Source organism: Plectropomus leopardus, chromosome 20 (genome assembly GCF_026936395.1).
Source record: "Plectropomus leopardus strain MGB_pleo_1.0 chromosome 20, ASM2693639v1, whole genome shotgun sequence".
Classification (NCBI taxonomy): domain Eukaryota; kingdom Metazoa; phylum Chordata; class Actinopteri; order Perciformes; family Serranidae; genus Plectropomus; species Plectropomus leopardus.
In genome coordinates, this window is record NC_142195.1 from 6,412,543 (window position 1) to 6,435,205 (window position 22,663).

General features: G+C 40.5%; 1 protein-coding gene and 1 long non-coding RNA gene across 3 annotated transcripts in view; one reads left to right on the forward strand and one right to left on the reverse strand.

Moving 5' to 3' along the window:
• Positions 1 to 20,053, forward strand: part of LOC148186161 (uncharacterized) — a 148,334-nt gene extending 128,281 nt beyond the window's left edge. For both annotated transcript variants that reach the window (XR_015775162.1, XR_015775163.1), the window contains one exon: positions 19,994 to 20,053. This is a non-coding gene — a long non-coding RNA (uncharacterized LOC148186161). The remainder of the gene's footprint in view (positions 1 to 19,993) is intronic.
• enc1 (ectodermal-neural cortex 1) lies at positions 4,300 to 22,663 on the reverse strand. Its single transcript, XM_042509346.2, has 3 exons — positions 22,328 to 22,663; positions 12,535 to 14,353; positions 4,300 to 8,258 (listed from the first exon to the last, which is right to left on the reverse strand). The coding sequence occupies exon 2, from the start codon at positions 14,345 to 14,347 to the stop codon at positions 12,572 to 12,574; it is 1,776 nt and encodes a 591-aa protein (XP_042365280.1). The 5' UTR covers positions 14,348 to 14,353; positions 22,328 to 22,663; the 3' UTR covers positions 4,300 to 8,258; positions 12,535 to 12,571.

The following is a 22,663-nucleotide window of genomic DNA, read 5'->3' on the forward strand; positions in this document are numbered from 1 at the left end:
CGACCTAATAAATTAGGTTTATTAACCCTTTTAAACCCTGGATCACTTTTCTTGTGCTGCTTTCAATCACTTTTTCTGTATTTAGACCTTTGAACCCTGAGTAAATTGGTTTGATTTGATTTCATAAACATGGGGAAAGTGGGCAATGAGCAACTTTCTAAGAAATGTTCCACAAATCACAAGAAATTTGTAGTTTTAGACATTTTTTTGAACGCTAGAGAAAAATGTCAACCAAAAAAAGATAGAGAAAATATTCATTCATAATTAGTATAATTAAATATTTAAAGTTATTTTATAGAATTGTTATCAATTTTAAGCACTTTTTTTCAGGTCATTTACTTGTCTGTATGTCAGTCTTCTTTCTTTTTTCGTGCTTTTAGGTAATTTTCCTTTTTGCCAATTTGCTTAGGTTAGAAAGAGTTAAAGAAACAACTTGTCAATATTGTATATTTTCCTTTCTTAATTTGGTTTTACTTTTTTCTTTTAATTTTATTTAGACAGCAGTTCATATTAAATCTGGCCCTAAGGGTTTTATGTATTTCTCCTACTTGGTCCAGAACTTATCCAACACATTTTTCTGAAGACTGAAAGAAAAAATGATCCTTATATTAAGTATCAATATATATCAAAGATATCAAATAGATATCAAAAAAACAAACATACATTTATCAGGCTGCTTTACCTGTAAATCAATACATCCTCAAAATTGAAAAGAATTGCAAGGGAAGATCACTCTTATATTTGCTTTTAGCTCTTTGTATAATTCTGTCCAAAAAATAAAACCTTGTCACTGAACACTCCCAGAATACGTGCCAATTGACTAGCCTCCATGTTTATTTTTCTTATTGCCAATAAATCCTATAACCAGACCAGAAACAAAGATGAATTGATGTTGCTGTAAAGTGTTACCTTAAAAAAACATATTTTTTTATAGCATTTTTTAATGGTTTATTAATAGTTAGAGGGAGAGTGACATAAAAGGAGAGAGAGAGGGGAGAACCTGCAGCAAAGGGCCCCAGGCCAGACTCAAACCAAGGCCACTGCGGTAAGGACTCAGCCTTAATGACTCTACCGGGGCGCTCCATTATGGCCACTCTTAAACCAAAAAAAAAGTTGAGGTTTTCAAAATAAAGTCAAATAAATTTGATTATAAAAAGTCTGAATGTGGTTTTCAAAATTATGCTATTCAGGGTTTTCTTAAAAAAATAAATAAATAAATAAAACTGACCTATGAAGAAGTAATCCCTCTCAATCATCATTTATGACCCACTCTCAGTCAGGCAGTCGAGAATCAGCCCTCTTTTATTTTCTTATTTTCTTCTTATTTTCTGTGTTTGGATTGTTTATGACCATGTACCCCCACAGCACTCAGGTCGGTGCTTTATAGAAAAGTAGAGACCAGGTGCCAGACCATAAGCAGCATGGATTCAAGAGACACAGCACTGAAAATAACAACATAAATATAGCGAGGCGAAACACCAAACGAGAGTGAATCTGGGGTTGATTTTTACTTTCATTTCCGCTGGTGAGCATGTTTACAAACGGAAACCGACAATCCTGCTCAGTATACCTTTAAAGATTTACATCCTCAGTAGAAACCAATGAGCTCTGTGCTGGAAGTGCCTCAGGCACAGAACGGAAGTCATTAAGTATTGAGGGACACATTCCTGGGTTTGGTCTATTCATGGGATTTGTTGACAGAGAAAGAAATAAAAAACAAAGAAAAACACCAGACTTGTCCTCTGCAGTTTGTACTGGAAACCATTACCCTTTTTATTTAGGGATACTATTTTTTTTTCTCCAGCTTAAAAATTATTGAATAACATATTAAAAACATTGAAATCTGTGGATTTATATTTTGTAATTCATCTGTGCAAATAATTGCAAATAATGATTGAACTACTTTTATGTGTTTGCACCAGCCTTAGCTGAGGCCAGAGGCATTATGTTTTCGGGTTGTTAGGGTCATCCCTGAAAAGGTCTATCCTCCTGAGGGCATTTTTCTAATTTGGCACAAACATCCACTTGGATTTGATGATGAATTAATCAGAATTTCGTGGTCAGAGGTCAAGATCACTGTGTCTTTGCATCCCTCTCATTTACATAGACGTGACGTCTCAAAAAAGGCTCAAGGCAATTTACTCGGATTTGGCAAAAACATCCACCTGGAATAAAGGATGAAGTGATTTGATTTTGATGGTCATAGGTCAATGACACTGTGACCTTATCTGTCTCATTATGTGAATTTGACATCTCAGAGCACCTTGAAGCACAAATGTGCACGTACACTCGATGATGAACTGATCAGAATTTGGCGGACAAAGGTCTGTCTTATTCCAGTGAACGTTACACTTCAAGAACACCTTGAGAGAATGCCCTCAAATTTGGCACAAATGTTCACTTAGAGTCAATAATTCAACGGTCAAGATCACAGTGACCTATTGTCCCTCTCATTCATGTGAATTGGATGTCTCAAAAAAGTTTTGAGGGAATTCTTGTAAATTTGGCACAAATGTCTTCTTGGACTCGGTAATGAACTGAGCTGAATTTGGTGGTATAAGTTTAAGCTCATTGTCAACATGTTTTTGGCCTTAACTCAAAAATTCACACACTAACTATGACCAGATTTCACACAAATGACTAGTAGGATAAAACTCTGAAGTGGTGACATTATATATTTAAAAGGTCATAGGTCACCTTCACTGTGACATCATAATGTTCTAAAAAAAACACTTTTCTGGCCCTTAGTCAACATCAGAAACAGAAAGGGAAACATTTGGTCACATACTGAAATGGTAACACTAATCTTGGGTGTCCACCTTGAAACTATGCTGATTGTATAGATCGTCTGTGCTGCCAGGGAGGGAGAAGAAGTGTGTGAAGCATCTGTGTTTTCGCATGGACTGCAACTTGACTGGCATGTGGAGGCATACAACCCTGTGGCAGTATACTAGATTCTGTGTGTTTTATAGATATTTTTTTTTCTTCTAATTCTAGATGATAAATAACCGTGACAGGACATCTACTCACGCTGACATAGTGTATCTGCAGCACATGTTAAATGTAACGGAAAACGCCTCTGTCTATATGTGTACATGTGTGTGTGCACACATGCTTGCAGCATTGAGTCACGGCTAATGCCTGTCGTTGCCAGGCGACGGTGACATGTAGGTACATTGTTTTTATCACACTCGGCCACACATACAGACTGCCCACACAAAAATGCGAGACTAAAGTCTGTTCAGCCAAGCTCTGCATAAGCTAAAAGCACCCAAAGGATTCACAGTGTTGAAGAGTTGAGCCATCAGTGGTTTGTTCCGGGGGTGGGAGGGGGGAGGTGGATAAGGCCTACTTCCTGGCGGACAGGAAATTCAACTTCCTGTCTTGATTAATGAGGGGAACTGTCGGATCACACAGGGGCACTGAGGGGCCCCCTGCACACAGAGCTCCCTCATTTCACCTTGAATGTCAACCCTGTTTTTTTTTTTCTTTGCTGCAGCCAGAGAGTGCTTGATAAAATGCAGCTATCTTAAAATAGATAAGATTTTGAACATCTCATAGCAACATGTCAGCATATATTGTGACAGTGCCTGTTTATCTCTGAGCCCCCCCCCCCCTTGTATATGGGCGTGTTTTGTTTGTGAATGCATGAGGGTCTGGATCCAGTAAAACTGGTGTTTCTCAAGTCACCGGTCAGCAGTCGTGTCAGGGCGAAGAATGTAAACAGTGAACAGACTCTTCGGAGCTGGAGGAATGCAGCGAGTGGCGGTGAGCTCTGCAGTCACTCACTAATGGGACGTTAGACTTGTTACAAACCAGGGAACGCCAAGCGCGGGAGGGCTGCCTGGCAAACCACTTTGCAATGCATTACACTGATGAAAAGTGTGAGAGGGGGCGTATGTAGTGAGAGGGGAGGCAGGTCAGGGAGGGAGAATAGAGAGAGGTGCTTTTTAAGATTTCATGTTCTCCTCCAGCCCCCACAGTTTGCAGATAAAGGTTGCTGTTGCCAAGGTGACTTGACAGAGAAAGGGAAAGTATCTGGCTGGGTTTCGTCTGTTCTTGTGCAGGAAGCTTAGAAGCCAGAGGCAAAGATAAGATGATTTCAGTCCCTCCTCCACAGAACAAAAGCTGTACGCATGATATACTGCTTTAAATACCTCGGGACACTTTGGCTGCTGTATTCACTCCAAAGCTGCCTAAATATGCGAAACATGCGGTAATGAGAAAGCACCCTATGCTTTGCTGAAGCCGCTTTTCCCTCCGAAAAAAGACAAATGATCTCCATACTGAAGGCAAAGATGCTTTACAGTCAAGAGGAAAAAACTCTTATGTTTATTAGCCATGAATTTCACATTGTGAAAAAAATCACATGTACAAAATAATGCCATAAAAATAGAAATTAAACATTTACATGACAAAAAAAAAACAAAAACAAAAGATGCACATTGACAGTGTTTTCTGTCTAATTTACATCATTATGTGAAGCAAGATACTCCAATCTGAGCCAGCTGGATTTCCACATAAAACAGGATAAGCGCAGGGCAAGAGTAGAAATGGGAAATGCCACTCAGCAATTAGGTGCAAATTGAAGGGGCATTCATTTCTTGCTGTTGCCAGGGAGACTTGCATTCTGTGCGAAAGAAAGGCTCCTATCTGATTGGTCGGGCCAGAGGCTCTGTGTTCAGTGGTTGGAGGAGGTCAACATTATAGAGCCCCCAGGGTCTCCATAGAAGTCCTGAAGTGGCCAATAAAAGGATGGACTTTTGGGTGGCTTAAGGAGCTGAGCAGGAATTTACAGAGCTGTTTACCGACAGATTTGTGTCATGAATCCACAGAGACGGACATTTGAAAAAATATATACATGTTCCACCAAACATTACTTCTTACATTGAAATTCAATGATACCATTAATGTTCAATTGTAAAATGTCAATGTTCAGGTCACTTAGACAAACACACGGACAAAAACACTGATTAGAGTTACAAAGTATTTCCTATGCAAGTGTTTAGCCTTGTTTCCACCAAGCAAACCAGATCAGTTCAGTTCACATCAGAATGGTTATTTTCGCGTTTCCATCATCAAAAGTTGTGAATGGAAACAACAGATTCGTTACAGTTCATCCTGTTTTTTTGTCACCACTATGTTGAGGTACCTAACACACCAATATTAAAAATTTAGCTTTATTTAGCTTCTGACACTAGGTGATGAAAGATTTTGCTACTTAGTTGGTTTTAAGTTGTGTTCTTCCAAACGTCTCTTGCCAATGTCATCTTGGCGTAAAATAAAGACATTTACCCAACTGGCCACTAATGTCAAGAGACATTGATATCGATATGAATTTAGGTTGTGACATCGAGTGACCAAAATTCAATGTCAGGACGATGTCTAATGCCAACGTCAATGTAGTTGGTTGGTTTTAAATCACTTTAAATCAATTTAAGTAACCAAAATCCAACGTCTTTCAGACATCTCATGTCAGTGTCATCTTGATGTAGAATTAAGACATTTACCCAGCTGGCCACAAAGGTTCTTAGACATTGATATTTGGTTGAATTTTGGTTGTGAATTCAGGTGACCAAAATTCAATGTCAGGACTAATGCCAACATCAGTTTGACATAGAATGGTGATGACAGAAGATGTTGATATTTTATTGATTTTGAGTTGTGTTTAAGTAACCAAAATCCTGCGTCTTCCAGATGTCTCACACCAACATCATCTTGAAATAGAATTACAACATTTACCCAGCTGGCCACCAACATAGTAAGACATTGATATTTGATTGAATTTAGATTGTGATGTCTTGTGACCAAAATTTCATGTGAGGACAACATCTTATGCCAATGTCAGTTTGACATAGAATACTGACAACAGATGATGTTGATAATATGTTATGTTACTAAAATCCAGTGTCTTTCAAACGTGTCATCACAAGCCTGTCATGTGTCATGATGTTGGATTTTGCAAAATGGCATGGCATAACATCCACGAAGCATGAAATTCTCACGCTGCCGACATTTAAAATGTTGTCAACCTGGTTTCAATTTAACCGAAATTTAACATTTAAGTCCAACATCTTTACATCATATTGACCTGTGGTGCCAGGTGGGCAGTCCATTGGTTGGTCAAGAGAGAATTGTCATTTTTGTTCTAAAAATGTCAGTGCACAACCGTTACGTAGGCGAGGTGCCGACATTCCTCTGCATCGCCCTTTAAAAGGAAAAACAGTGTTTGAAAACATTCAAACAGACTTGAATGGAGCGGTGACACAGCTATTACCATCTGGGAACAACCCCATTTAGATTTAAGAGTACTGTCTGCAGTGGAAACGCTGAACAGATCTCCAGTTTAGGTAAAAGTCTGTACAGGTTATATACCAGTTCTAAGTGTACTATACCGAAAGTATTTGGTGGAAACATGGCTTTTAAGACATTCTTTCTTTTTGGTCTTTAGGAACTTGCAACATTTTTTTCTTCTTCTCTTTTTCATGTGCATCATTGACACTATGGTGAAAAGCACTGCGGTGTCTGCCCTTATAAATGCACAGCTTACGGGATTCTTTCTCAACCTAATGGTGAAGAAGACTGTGGGTTAACACCCCAAAGAGCCAGCTTAGCACATGTGACAGTCCCCCAGCTGTCCCAAGGACAGCTGCAAAGACGTCGCATTCTTTAACCATGTCAGGGTTAGTTACTGGGTCACACACTGCACCGTTCAAGCAGCCTGATCTGTTTTATGGTTCATATTTTCTTGTTTTGTTGGTACAACATGGGCCCCTGATGGGACGATTTAAGACAGGTTCGGACCCTGGTTAGAGCTTAAAGAGAATCTAACAGAAGTAAAAAATGAAAACCCTGTTCAGTCTTCTAATTTGGGCAGCGACCCTGTGGCCTAAACTGCGTCACACCATCAGTAATCTGAGACGTTCTCCCTCTCCCATCCACACTCTAAGAGAGGTTCACTTTTCAAACAAGTTCCTCCTGGAAAAAGACTGAATTGTGCAAAATGCAGCCCAACTGAGATCAAATAAAACACAAACACCTGGCCATGCATGACACAACCCGAACATACATTCACATAAGAATGCAGGCAGAGAAGAAATAAATAGGATTAAACATATTAACAAAACAAGAGTAATCATTTTTTATATAAATTAAGACTACATTGCAGCGAGTTTTATAAAAGAAACTGATGAGTTCTCAGTTTAGGTTAAGGTGACAAGACTTCTGGGACCACAGAGAAGAGTTCATGCCAGTTTTACTGAATCACTATGAGTGGACATGCTTGAGAAAGGGTTCAGCTATGACTTAGCAAAGCAAGTCTGCCGCTTTGATCAGAACATCAGAAGCATGGATGGTCTATTACAGCATTAAGTGTACAGCTGAATGTGACAGTGTTCTTTCTGAAGCACTTGATTCAAACACTGAATACGGCCCCTGTGTACTGCGGGGTCAGTTAACCAGCGCTTAATGGGTAGCTGCGAAACAGCAAACACATAAGGTCGTGACCCCGGTGCACCTCGACCCCCTCAACAGTCCACACACAGATCCCCTCCGTCCTCCTCAACCTCAGCTGGTGTTTGGTGTCAACACCTCGTGTCTTGCAGTGACAGCAAACTGCTTCCTAAGACGAATACTCGGAGGTTTGTTTGTGTGCTGTAAGAAGCTTTCAAAGAAGAAGAAACAATGGTTCAAACAAAAGAGCTTATTAGAGGAGAGAATGGGGAGATTTGCTCCTTCATTGTGCCTTTTAAAAATCAGCAAAAATCAGTCAAACTGTTCTTTAGCACACCAATCATTGCATTCTCCCGCAATCTAAATAGAACATCCATCATGCTATACAATGCAGCCTTGATGAAAAGTATTTTCTTCTTTTGTATCATAGAGAAAAAACATCAATATAGATCCTCACAAGCCTGACTAAATGGGAGAAAATGCAGGTTGTGTGATGTGTTTGCAGTCCTTTTATGGCGGCATGAAAGCCTGATATGACGCATGTCACAAGTTTGGAGTTTGTGCCTCACTTAACAAGCAGCAGTTTGTTTGGTTTCTTTGCGCGAACGAATGCACTGCACGCCTTCTCGGAAACTAGAGATGCCATCGTTCCAGTTAAGTGTCCAGCTTTTGTCCAGTTTCTGCATCTTTGCGACATCAAGATGAATGCGGGTGTCTGTACATCACTGCTCGGTGTCTCTTTTTGTGGAAGATAATGTGTGCTTCTTCACAGTTGGAGTCCAGTAGATGATGCAAAACAGGGAAATCTGAGGGAGAGAAGGGTTGAACGGGTAAATAAGATGCCTTACAGCAAACAATAACAGTTTAAAGGTGACTGTAATTATTCAAAGTACAAAGGAAGCCTGAAAACAAAAATAAAAAATAAATAAATAAAAAAAACATATCTAGGAAAAGCTTAGGCATACAGATTGTGAATCACCTCATAACCCTCTCTAAGTTTTAGTTCCCACTTTATTACTTTTCATTGTAAAAATATTGCCCTTATTTCCGCTTTGTATCTCCTGCTAGACTAATAGATCTGGTGAATCCACCTACTCCGTTTCCTTTGTGCAGTCCTTTGCCAAGCTCCTTATCTCGCTCTCAGCCCACTACGCTTTGCACATCAGAATGTGTTTTACTCTCAGAATTTCACTCTGACCTTTCCCTTTTTTAAGCTTTTACTGAATATGTACTTATCTGTACGGCACGGCTGGTTACAAGCTTGGCAGCCCTCTATAGGTCTGATGTGAATGTAATATCATCAGCTATCTCTGTTAAGACGACTTGCTGTTGTTGCCAGAGGATGTAGACATGATGAGTGAATAAATACACCTTGAAGAGCACTTTCTATCCAGTAGCAGTCTGTGTAGGACAAATAGATCTTGTGCTGATGAGCCTTGATCTGCTTTGAGTTCACAATGATCATCTTGTGTAAATTTACTTGAAAACCAGAAATCAAATAGTTCCATATTAGCATTTAGTTCACCACATGTATGAATATACTAATCACACTCTCTCATACTTAAACTTCTCAAAAATTACCAGTTTTTAAGGAAGAAATTGACATTTTGGGGTATATGATTATTCGCCTCCTAGACAAGAGTTAGATGAGAACATCGATCCATTTTCACATTCATACGCTAAATATGAATCTACAGCCAGCAGTCAGTTAACTTAGCATAAAGATGGGAAATAAGCATGGATGTATGAAGAGAACTGGCAAATTTCCAGTTTAGCACTGTGTTAACTTGAATGGGGATAGAATAATTAAAACACGTGGCTCTGAATGGATTAAATCCCAATAGTGAAACTAGTGATTTCACGGGGCTTACGGTGCTCAAAAAAATGTATTCACTGATTTACAGACATCTCTTTCCCAATGTAAGTCCATGAGAAAAAGTCTTCGTGGGCCTCATGGCATCACATGATGGGTAGTTGTAGTTACATGGTATGGCCACTATGTTATTATTGGCTTCAAAGTCTGCACACTTCCTAGGAGCTTGGAAATAAAGGAAAATAACTACCTATGGCGAGCTGTCTGATGAAAATGTAATGTAAAATGTAAAGAATATTAAGCGTAAAGACCAAGCTGCAAAATTTGAGGCAGAAAAATTAAGCAAATGCCAAAAAGTGCAGTTCCTCTAAATGGCCACTTGAGGAAGCAGAAAGGAGTCAATCCTCATAGACCCCCATGTTAAAATGCCCAACTTAACTTAATTTGGTCTCTATAACTACTTTACCTGATCATGACAGCTGTACAGGGGGTGAATTTTTCTTTATGTCACCCCTTTACATTTTATTAAGGCGTTAAGTTACACATGATTAAAGGTGTGGTACCCCTCACTCCACCACAGTTTGGCCCCTTTTGTTCAAATTTGGGCACTTCTGGCTCCAAAAAACCAAGATGGTGATGGCTGAAATGCCAAACTCAAGGCTGTAAAACAGCATTCCACAAACAAATAAGAAAGTCAATAACCAAATTTCCCAAAATGTCTAATCATTCCCATTATACTGTACACATGTCATACTCTATGCCCCATTCTTTTAACTGGAAACCATTTAGTCAGCCATTGGAACTGGAGACCAGATGAAGCTGATCAGGTTACTTTAGACCAAAGTGTGTGTAGAGACTGACTCATTTGTTGTGATGCTACATTTAGTCATATGCCTGGATTATCTGGAAAACATACTGTATATAGTCATGCTTTATTGACAGAGTGATATAACACAGCATTCACATTCACATTATTGGCTATTGTAATATTGTCATACAGCCTAAAAAGTTACTATTTTCTGGCCTGAAAGTTGCTTCTCAATTCAATTCATTAGACCATTTATCTGAGTGAAGTTAACGCTTAATGCCTACATTTGTTTTCTGTTATTGTTTTGTATATAAACATCAAAAATCACCCACAGTCTTCCTGAAAATTCGGCTACACTATCAGCATTAAGGAAGTCAGTCAGAAAATGCTCCGTTATTTGATTTTGACAGTACCGTTTGGCTCTACTAAAAGCTTTCCAAGGAAAAAAAAATCTAAAAAGGAGGAATCTCAGACAAGTCAGAATTGTTCCCCTGGGAAAACCCAAGAGAGAACTTCTTCTTTCTCTCACAGCTACAATCTCCTTCTGTGAGGTCTAACATACTTCCTTTCCCCTTTCATTCCTAAACAGTCAGCCTTCTTTTCCATTCCTCCACATTTCGTCTTTTCATCGCGTTCAGTGGGTACGCTGTCAGTTGCCATGACAGGCAGGCACACCAAAAACAAATTCTGTATTAAATTAGTGGCAGGATTATTTCCTTCACTGAGCACTGTGTTGCATTGGCTTAGAGATAGTTTAAACCTTCAGTCTCATCTCTCCTTTTCAGAGATGAGTCACTGAAGAGAAAGGGAAAAATAAGTCTTAACAAATATTTCATCCTGTGGAGAGGAGGAATATCACAGTGTTGCAGCAGTGAAGCTGCTTGGAGCTGCTTCCTGGCATTATCAAATGGGAAACTGTGCTGTGCCGGACAGCTGGGTAGTCACTCTACTTCTCTCCTTGGCTTTCGCGGGAGCTGCGGGCCCCCAGCCATTTCAATAAATACTTGTAAAGCAAAACAAAATAGACTGCCTGCATGGGTATGTGTGGGGGCATCAGTGTAGGGTGTAGCGATTCTGTGATGTGATGTGATTGCGAGCCTGCAGCGTGCACAAAGATCAGCCTTGCCAGCTGACTACCCATGCTCCACATACGTCTGTCCTGTTTAGCATCAGAGCAGGCGAGCAGGGTTAGAACGAGATAAAGATATTGATGGAGGCAGAAGCCGAGTTCAACGGGAAGTTTTCAGAGCAAGACCACCGCCATCAAGGATGATATGTGTCTGACTGACTGGGGTGGGGGCGGGGAGTGCTCCTTAACCCCCACAACTCTCCCTCCTCACTTCCCTTGCTGCCACCTCTGCTTGCGACTCGTGATGAATGGTTTCCGACACTGCGTGAGTCGCCGGCTGCCTTCCCTCTCACCCTGCGTAAAGACCATAACCTCGTCAAAGGAAGGCGACTGAGAGTGGATTAGCCTCGCTGGGGTGTTGTAGCCTGGTGGTGTGTGGCTTGTCTAATTGGCAAACCCCCTTTTCCCTCTTAGAGGGATTTCCCCCACAGGAGCAATAAAAGTATCCTATTCTCTTTCAATTACCCTCTCTGTCCTTCGGCCCATCCCCACAGCAACATAACTCACTTAACTAACGCATACAAGCCCCTATCACCACCCCCACCCTCACTCTTCTCCTCCGCTCTTCTTCTGAGAAAGCTCTACTTATCCTGTCAATATTTCTCTTATTCTGAAAATCTGAAAGCCTTAGAGACTCCACAAATACATATCAGAACCCGATCAATACTGGCTATCACAGATTGTCTGTATGGTCATATAGTATGTGACAGATTTGCAAATACAAATTGCAATATATTATGTTTTATGAGTTGCGATTTCTATATTTTTAATCTCTATCCCTGTATCTTTGCCAGATTTGAAGCATTTGCTGCCAAAGTGATTTAGTTGATGTGGAGTGCCTGTGTTAAAATGGAATGTCAGCCAATATGTAGGTATATATATATATATATATATATATATATATACTGTATTAATATGTGTGTGTGTGTGTGTGTGTGTGTGTGTGTGTGTGTGTGTGTTTAAAGTCTGACATGCTGATATTGGTATTTGCCTCATAAACAGCACATTCATTTCTACAACTTGCATGCAGTTCAGCGTGCTAAATGCCACCAAAACCGTCAAAATATGGCTATACTACACACCTGCGGTGTTTGATGGCATTTTACGCAACTGAATGCTTCCGTTAACATGAGGGGAATCGAATAAAATAGAAAAAAAGGTATGCAATTAAGTACTCTATTGTTATTGATAACTATTTTGGGGTACTGGTGTTGGTCCTGGTATCAAACTTTTTTCAACTAAACCCAGTCCTGCTGTAAACAGATTTTGATGTGTATAATCAGTGGAGTTCCCCCTTTAAACAGACAAAGAGACATGAAAGGTCAAACTCACCTTATGGAAAGGGTGTAAGGTAGAGGAGTTTCAGGACTCAAGCAGGCAGATGTTTCCAGGTGCTGACGAAAGCAGTAGGAATAAGCGAGTATGGCACAGTAGTGATGCTGTTCCAAGCATCCAGTGTGGGGTCATAGCAGTCCAGAGTTTTGCACCGCTGCGTGCCAAAGTACCCACCAACCACATACAGTTTGTTCCCCGACGCCACAGCCTGGCAGCTCATCCGCTTGGCCGTGACGTCTCCCACTTTAGTCCACTGGTAGCTCTCACTGCTGAACTTATAAGCCGAGCATGCTGAGAACTCTGTATCCCCGCCCATGACAAAGATCTGGTTTCCCAGCACGGCAGCAGCTGTGTAGCGCCATGGCTGCGGGCAGGACGCAGGGACGGACCATCGGTTCTCCTGCGGATCGTAGCACTGCACCTTAGGCAGCTTGTCATGGGTGACACTGGTTCCTCCAAATGCAAAGAGCTTAAGCTTGACACTGACCACTGCTGCATTGCTCACACCCTCTCTCAAAGGAGCCACCATGGTCCATTTGTTTGCCACCGGGTCAAACTGCTCCACCTGTTTGAGTGATACTGACGGAGAGGCCGGGAGGCATCCGGTTGCTGCCGTGTGACCTCCTACGACATAGAGGCAGTGTTTCAGCTCCGCAGAGCCATGGCCAAACCTTGCGATGAGCATTGGTGCTGCCTTCGACCATTCCTCGTGGACAGTGTCATAGACCCACACATCTTTGGACACACCATTCTCTGAGCCTCTCCCACCGGTGATGTACACCTTACAGCCGATGGCGCAGGCGCTGAACTCCTTCCTGGGGCTGGGAATGTCAGCTTTGGGGATAATCTCTTTGGCTTTCTGGTCAACCAGATACAACTTGTCACACATGAACGTCTGCCCTCCCAGAAGAAAGAGGGCATGGCTGGTCTTTCTTGGACGAGCACACGGGCTGTTGACAACACCGTCGTTCTGCAGGATCTTCAGCTTACAGCGGATAGCTTCATCCACCAGCTCCTTGCTCTTGGGCTGGGCGTTGATCAGCTCTTCAGTAGAAACGTTCTCCATGAGAAAGATGGCAGGGAGCAGGGCCAGACGGACCGTTCTCAGGAGCTCTGGAAGGTGGCAGTGCCTCTTTTCCAGGTCATAGTTGATCCAGTTGAGGGCAGCTTCATAAACCAGTCTCTCGTCTTCTGTCTCCAGCTCCTCGTGTGACAAAAGCTGCACCACCATATCTTTGGGCAGCTGGAGGAAGTCCTCTGTCTTGCAAATAGCGGGAAAGTTGCTGAGGCACATACCCCAGGAGAGCTCCGACAGCTTGGTGCACTGGTGGGCGTCAGACAGCAGCAGCATGCCAAGGCAGTTAGATGGGTGAAGGTTTCTCTCTAGAAATTCAGCACAGGCATCCCGGATGTCCTGAAACTCCAGCATGTCCCCAGCCTCCAGTAGCGACTCTGCATTCTCCTCGTTGATGACCACACGTGATGAGTAAGCGTAATCCAGCAAGAGCTCTAAAACTTCTGGGTGGATAGAGTCACGGAAGTCGACCTCGCTGGCCTGACTCTCCCTCAGCCCGCCGCTGAACATGGCCTCAAAGTAGCGGCTGCAGGCAGCCAGCACGGCACGATGGCAGGGGAAGGAGCGGCTACCGGCATGAAGCAGGACGTCTGTGAAAAGCCGTTGCTGTCGCAGAGAGTTCAGGTGCATGAGGACGCTGTCAGCATAGGAGGACTTGTGGAAAAGGTAGATGTTCATCGAGCCAGTGCTGGCTCGTGATTTCCGGTTCTCATGGACGCACACGGACATTTTCATTGAATCCTGAAAAAGAAGAACAAGAAAAATCTCTCTTTAATACATTTCATATTGAGTTCATTCCACATGTTCTTAAAATATTTAGCTGAGGAAACAGTGCAGGTAGACTTTTACTTTTAGGAGATTTGTCTTTTAATTTGCATCCATGAGTCATTTGTTGTGTATTTCAGTCTATTAATTCACAGTCATTTGCTATCATCATAAAGCTGAGACAGTCATCTGAAGAGACATTCTCACTGGGACTCAAAGTACAGACAGTCAAACAAACAGCCCCATCCCCCTCATAATCAACTAAAGAATTTCAAATAATTTTGAAATTCAATAAAAGGGTGTCTTTGATGTGCCAGTGAGACCGTGAGTCCTTGTTTATTATCTCATATCAATTATATCTGCTAGGTGAAGAACATTTTGTGAGAAGACCCAAGAGATTAGCCGAGTAATAACGAGTTTCCTGTAAAGAGGAGGCAGCCTGACAGCATGTTGCCGTCAAGAAACAGTGTAAGGAAAGAAATTAAATCATTAGAGTATTTTAAGATCTTATCTTCTATCATTTAGTCCATCTAAATTCCATAAAGACAAAGTGTTCTAGTGTGCCTTATTTTCCCTATTAAAGAGACAATTCATCCCAAATATCAGCCATAGAGATGTTAGTCTTCTCTCCACTATTATGCATGCTTCATTTTTGGATGAACTTTCCCATTAAATTGCATTTTCAGCCCTGGCTACATTTTTTTGGTGAGTTCTGCAACCCTCCCCGAGAGACAGAGACATTAAGCAAGTCATCCAGTGATTACATGTTGCAAAACAGCATACGCCTTAGAGTTATGAAGGTCAAGTAGATAACAGTTGTCTTCTCACAGAGACCATGAGGCTTGTCTACTTTCAAGCCCAAGCAGCACTAATCCCCCCCCCTTTTTTTCTAAACAGATAGCATGATTTACAAGCAAGAGCCCCTTTGCAGAGCTTTTTAAGAAAAGAGGAAAGAAAGAGACAGCAGGACTCTTTTTAAGCCTCTGAGTAATGCACAGAATTTACTCCACTCCCCTCCAGAAAGTCCCTGCTCCCATCCTCACTGTCCTTGCCCTGTCCTCACACAGAGCTCACATTGATTCTGCCCAATTTCTAGACGTGTCAGATGCCTCCTGCACTCTGTTTCCAGGGGTACTGAGTCCCGGCTGACCGAGTAAATCCAGATCTGTGATCAGACTTGCAATTTAAACAGTTCTCTCCAAATAATTGAAGGAGTTATAGAAGAGGATACCCTGAGACCAATTTTGCTCATTATACTAATTATATCCAAAATTTGCCTTTTTAGGATAAAAACATGCATGACTTGGCTGTTTATAGTCTGACAGCAAACAGCTGCGCTCAGTTTAAACTCAATTAACATTCCAATGATGATAAGTTGAAGACAAGAAAGTGTGAAGAGACCCATAAAACTTTAAGTTAATAACTGACTTCTTGTAGATCTTCAGACCTTTATATACAGAGTCATAACATGACAGACATTGTCTATTTTTGGAGCAATTATGAGCATTTTGATAGTATTTATTTTCCACCACAAAAGCTTGTCACAATTGAAAACCATTCTAACCGATATAAGTCAAGCTGACCACTTTGTTTCCCTGTCCGTGAGAGAATGTTTTTACAAGCCTGCAGGTGGTGCGTGTTTTATTCTCAAAAGAAATTCTTTTTGGTACACTACAAGACTTGAATAGTTCAAAAGTTCCCTTGTGTCATAAATGATTCCTCCATAGCCTGGCTGCATAGACGAGACGACAGTTTCCATTTTCCTTAAGTTGCATCATCTGCTTGGAAATAAGTTTCATGAATAGACAATCAGGTGTGAACGCTGCACATAGGAATGAAAGTTCAATGAGGCTTTCTGGGGAGTGGTGTCACTCAGACCTTTGGCTTCAACAGAACAGTATTGTTTCTTGTTAAAAGTTCCAGGGACATGACTGAATTCCAATTAAACAAGCTCCCTAAACCAGCTGCGACCCAGACACCCAGGTTGGCTGTTTTGGTGCAGCTGTCAATGCGGAAAACACAACCTATGAGAGGGGAAGGTATTTAAACTACTTGCTCTGCATTCCAACCTAAGCCTTCAAAATAGGAGTCGAAACTGAAACCAGATGAGAAAGCTTGTGAGGATGGGAGATGACTTATTGTAATAGTATGTGAACTGCATTTAAAAGAAAGTATGCAATTTGGTACAGACATTCACGGTGCCCAGAGGATAAGGCCTAATAATTTAACCAGCGCCATCGTGAGGTTCACATTTGCGTTTTTTAGTAAAATGTCTCAATAACTTTTAAATGAATTACCATGAATTTTAGTCCAGACCTTCATGTTACCCTCAGGGTTGACTATTATTACTTTGGTAATCCTCTAAATTTTGACATAGTACCATTATCAGGTCAGAAATTCAATTTCTTGAATCCACCGGGGGGGACAATTGATATATCGACGTAAGTATGTCCGACTCTGCCATGGTATGTGGAGATACGCCCCCTTTCAGCTAGTTGCTATTGGACCTTCCTCTGGTTGACCTATTACGTCACATAGCAAACAAGTTAGCGAAGTTGGCTTCCTTTTGCAAATGTATGCAGTTCAACTTGTGGGTCGAGTTCAGGTCCGATTGAGGCGTACACATGAAAAAAGTAAATCAACCCCCTAACCGCATTATCAAGGTGTATTTTAAAAGTCCAGTTTTAGTTGGACTAACACAATAATTTGACCTTTTGTAATATTATGTGAATGTACTGACTGAGGACCCAAGGAGGTGCAGTGTTGACCTTGATCTCTTCTACAGGACATAATCACTAGTAGGGCTGTAACTAACAAGATTCATCACCGACTAATGTGCCAATTATTTTTCAGAGTGATCACTTCATCATTTAGTTTATAAAATGTCAAAGAATTGGGAAAAATGCTCATCACTGTTTTTCTGACCCTTAAGAGACAACTTTAATTTGCTCTAGTTTTCAAAACCAACAGTCTGAAACCGAAAGACTCTGGTTCTCGACAAAACTGATCAGAATGCCAAGCAATCTGCTCTTTCCAAACAGACACGTTTTGAACAGATACTTAACCGGTAATAATAATAGAAGGAAGAACATTATTTATCACAACTTGATTAAATATAAAAGGAACCGCAGCCATGGTTTGACAGGATTTATTGTACTGACAAACCTGGCAACCTCTCATCTTGTGGCCTCTGGCTCAGGTATAATGAGAATGTCTTAGCCTGCTCTTTTACCTGCACGTCCCCTCCCACACACACTGATTGTGTGCCGCTCATGTATTCTAATTGGAAGTTGTAAGTGGCTTGATTTGAATAAGTGGCTCTAATAAAGCAGGCACTAACTTGGAGAGGTTTTGCAGATACCAATAATTAGCATGATAATAAATATAACCTTCTGTAGTCCAGGTCTAACCACAGTAGCTGACAGGCAGATAAACACGTCAATTAGTCCCACAGGGACTCAGTAAACAGCTGAAAACAAATCAAGAGTTGTGATTATTTCAGATATAGCAGAGTAATCATTTTAGTGGAGAAGGTCAAAATACAATGATTTTGAAATTAAAAATAAAAACACTAGACCACTAAAGGTGTTTTAAGTGTATAATATAAGATTTGCATTTTATTAAACAATATAGTTGTCCTTGGGTGAACAAGCTCACTCATGCATACAGTGAGTGCAGGAGATCTGAACAAAAAGACTTGAAACAGATACTTATTCCATTTGCATATTTAAGATTAAAGCCTGGATAACTAACTTAACCTGCAGCTCCTGAAACCCTGTGTTCCTATTTGTAATTTAAATGGGAATTTATTACAAGTTTGCTTGCCTCCAACATCTGTCCACTAAGTTTTATTATTGTATGCCGAACCTACAGAATCAAAAAAGAACTTTGTGTCAGAGGTTAGAATTATAGATCTTGTAGAATTTATATTCCAGTTTTTCTCGAGTAGTAATCCCAACCCAGACTATTGGCAGTATTTGGTGTTAAAATGTTTTCTGCAGACTACCACAGATCCCTCTGAACACTAATCCAACCCATGTAAACACAGATTATAAGGGAAATCAGATTAATGCAACCCGTATAACTTTAACGTGGTTGTTCACAGTAAACATGGTTACAGCATGCGCAAAAAGATCCTGAGGGGAACAAGTTTCTTTGTTGACACAACCGATTGATAAGTCCACTGTTTTCAAGCCAAGGTCCCCTTAGATGAAAGACAGCCAAAGCAGGGACCCCCCTACTACATATATTGTATAAAACTTAATTGCACTTACAATAATTTTCTGAATATTTTGGGGTCTTCTCTTTGTGTTTTCATGAAGCTGCTAAGGCTGCAGCAGTTCCAGCAATGCTAGCTGCTTTAGCTTAACTTCATGCACTTTCACCAGTGGTTTCTGAGGTGGACGATATGTGAGAATGGCTTGCCCTAAAAGTTACAAACAATACATTGTGGCTCATAGGAATATCTGTACACTTCAAGTAATAATACAGTAATTGGCCAATATGTAGGGAAAAAGTGTGCTGTGATTTAACGTCAGCTAGCTCACTTAGCACAAAAGTTCATCGGTAACAGTTGGCCTATCGTCAATGTTGTGTATTGTTAATTAAATGGGTATTATGAATAGGCCAATTTATCTCTTCTAAAAAATATGTTAGATTCACATTAATGTGTATTTTTAGATACATTTTAATTTAAAATATCATAAATTGAAATTTAAACTATTAAGCAGTTATTTGATGCCACCCCTGCAGTAACTCTGAGGACCGCCTAGGGGTCACAGACCCCCTGTTGAAGACCTGGGCTTTAGATCATCAGAAAATTAGCCAGCAATTACATCATTAATTAGTTGTTTCGTTAATTTTATTCACCATTCACTGATTCCAGCTCTTCAAAAGTGAGGATTTGCAGCTTATATTGGTCTTCGAATGCAGATTGAATAGCTTGGATTTTGGACTGTTGCAATACAGTTGAATATTTTTTTGTGGACCATCAGGGAAAAGTGTTAGAGAAGTTATAATAATTCTGTCAACTGACTGTCACGTTTATTTCTAAAAACAAATAAATGATTTATAATCTTGCTGGAGGAAAGGTAATAAATATTTTGGCAACCTCACCTTGATTTTCAGCCTCTTTTTCTGTTTTCTGATGCTGCAGCTGACAGTCTGTATATCATTCACATATATTGTATGAGGAAATACACAATACTGTCTGAGTACTTTGTGTCTGACTGGTGAGACTGGTTCAGCTGCAGCAGAGAAACAGAACGCAATGTGGCATTTGCGTCTGTCAATTTACATCCGCTAAAAGTGCTTGTTTTTTCACTGACAGGCTCAGATTGTTATTTTAAGGGTCTGAAAACATTACTGAAAGGACCCTACAGAGAAATAAAATGTGTTCCTTATCTTTTGCTGAGGCGGTCTTATTATTATGTGAAACCAAGTCTCTGAAATCTAGCTGACTTTGCCATGTTGTCGAAATCAGCTGAATATTCAGCCATGACATTGAAAATCTTTTAGTGAACACTAAGCTATGCTTTTTGTACCTCAACACAACAAACTTCTTTATCTAACTGTCAGTAACGTTTCCACTGTTGTCTTTCCTTTCACCTCATGCAGCGTTTCAGAACGAGACTTCTCCTTGAGCAAGACAACAATAACAACCAGACGAGCGAAAGGTAAATACAAACATTTCATTTTTCTGAAGTGTAATGTTGACACTAACTATAACAATCTGAGCCTGTCAGAGGCGAAAACAAACATTTTTGATGGATTTAAATTGACGGTGCACAGTTGCCTTTAGGGATTACGCTGCAGCCTGCTTCTCAGTACTGGTCCGATTTCAAAAATTGTTGTTCCCTTTAGTTACTTAGACACAAAAAATGGGAAAATAGTGTCCAGATGGAAAAATCCAGAAGTCTCCCTTTATTAATCTTAAATATTCACTTTGACTTCTTCTAATGACAGGTAGTGCTTAAGTCAAAGACAGTTTATTATATTACTGTTCATTAAGCACCACAGTTATTCTCTTCATTGTGAGTATAACTCCACTGAAACCATTAAATAAAAACAGGCAGATGAAAATGAAGAAATCTCTTATTTCTATATAAACAAACTTCAGATGAAACATTACTCAAATAATTGATTGGCATAAAAATAATTAACTGTTTTCATAATCGATTACTCATTCCTTTCGTTTTCCTAACTAAGAAAATGCTTCACATGATCTGCTCCAGCTTTTGAATGTGACAATGTGCTGCTTTTTTTGTCACATATCATAGTAACCTGACTACCTTTAGATTTTGGACTTGTGGTCAGACAATTCATCAGTTCAAAGATGTCATCGTGGGCTCTGGGAATTTGTGTTGGGCACAATTAAACTGTTTAAATTCTTTGAAACGTGAGCAAAGACATTTGATTTCTTTCAAAAACACAGGAGGATGTTACAAGTTGTGAGTTACAAGAAAAGTACCTGAAATTTAGCCCAAATTTAAGGTTAAAAAAATGTTGAAAAAACAACCAAAATATAAATATATAGGTTGAATAGGTAATAGTAATTATTAATAAAGGTTTCTTGACATTTTTCCTCAATTTTATAATTATTATCATTAACTTCTAATAATTCTCTATCTCTTATAAAACTAATTTTGAGGTCATTTATCTTGTCACCTCTTCCTGATTTCTTACAATTTGCGGGACATTTTCTTGCCAAGTAGCCATTGCCTTTTTAGCCATGTTTTCAAAGTAAATCACACCAATATACTCGGTTGCAAGCATTTGTGTGTGAAAGGCTTCTGAACAAAATTCAAGGAAACTAGTGTGTCATTCCAGGTTTCAAGGGGTTAACTTAAAAAGTTACTACCCGGGCTGCCTTAAAATTTTAAAGTGGACTGAATTTGAGAAGACAAGTTGAATCATTACAAAATTATCTCAACTTGTCTTCTTTTTTTTTTTTTTAAGGTCAAAACAAATAGTTTATTTTTTACAGTGAAGGTTAACTGTGAATTTAATGAATTTGCAGCCCTAAAATCAATTATCACTTAACTAACTACCTATTATTATTATCTCCAATCAGTGCTGATGCTAATGTAACTTGTCCGTAGTCGCCCAGTCTATTTGCTGTCACAGTAACAGAGTCAGTGCACTCACACCAACGTGCCCTGAGAGGATGAAAATATGCCAGCAGTGTGAGGGTGAGCGCTTGGCTGGATGCGCTGTGAGAGCTGTCATCCTCAGCCCCTCCACAGAAAAACACATCCACGGGCAACATTAACAGGAAAGCACATACATGCACACGACAACACGCACACTGGAAAAGGCATGCACATGCCGCCTCTGGACTCTATATCTGAGGCCTGGCTGGCTGCTGGTCTGTTTCAAATCATTGCCAGGTGTTCACAGTCAACCATAGAGTCAGGAAGAGGGATTGGTGGGAGAGACTTCAAAAGTAAACACCAAGGCTTATATGGGCCACTTCTGTACATCTGCCACTTGGATGGAAACAAGATGCAAAACAAGAGGACACGAGATATTGCTTTTTGCATGTGTGCATCCATCTTAATCTTACCCCAGCTGGCCATCCAAAAAAAAAAAAGCCCTGACACTAAAATCATCACTAAGAATGTGTCACACCTGATGTCGCCTTTAAAACATGTAAAACATCTCGAACATGCATGAGTATGCAGGGACAGGATGCCGATGAGAGCACAAAGGAATGAGAGGAGATGTCACGGCAATAGAGAGATAGCGCAATCAGTGTGCTTTCTAAATTATTAGAGCGATTTATTGATATAATCACATTTTGGCCTGTTTTCTGTTGCGCTTTTTTTGCCACAGCGCCGGAGTTCCCCCATCATCAGGTGATCACTAAGACATGCTGTTACAATTTAACAACGTATTAATAAGCTATACTAACAGATGTTATGTATACATGTGATTTCTTTTTAAATTTACCTCTTTGGGTGAAAGCAGGAGTTCAATTGTGTCCGCAGTATCCCTCGAACATGCCACTTGTGAAAGAGCCACGATGCAAGCCTTGCGCTCGGGGAGTGCAACAACTCCTTGGTTATTCCCGAAATTGTGGCGGATAGTCGGTCAGGATGAGGTCGTTTTCCTCTGGTCGAATACTACACTGGGTTGCCTGCCAATTCCAAAATTTGTGTGTTTAAAGGCGACGCATACAATCAACGGGCTTTTCGCGTAAAGGATGAGATGTTTGGAGGCGTTCCTCCTGCGCTGCTGCTGCTCTGCTCCTTTGTGACGGTGCTCCTCCTGCGCTCCCAGTCTTCT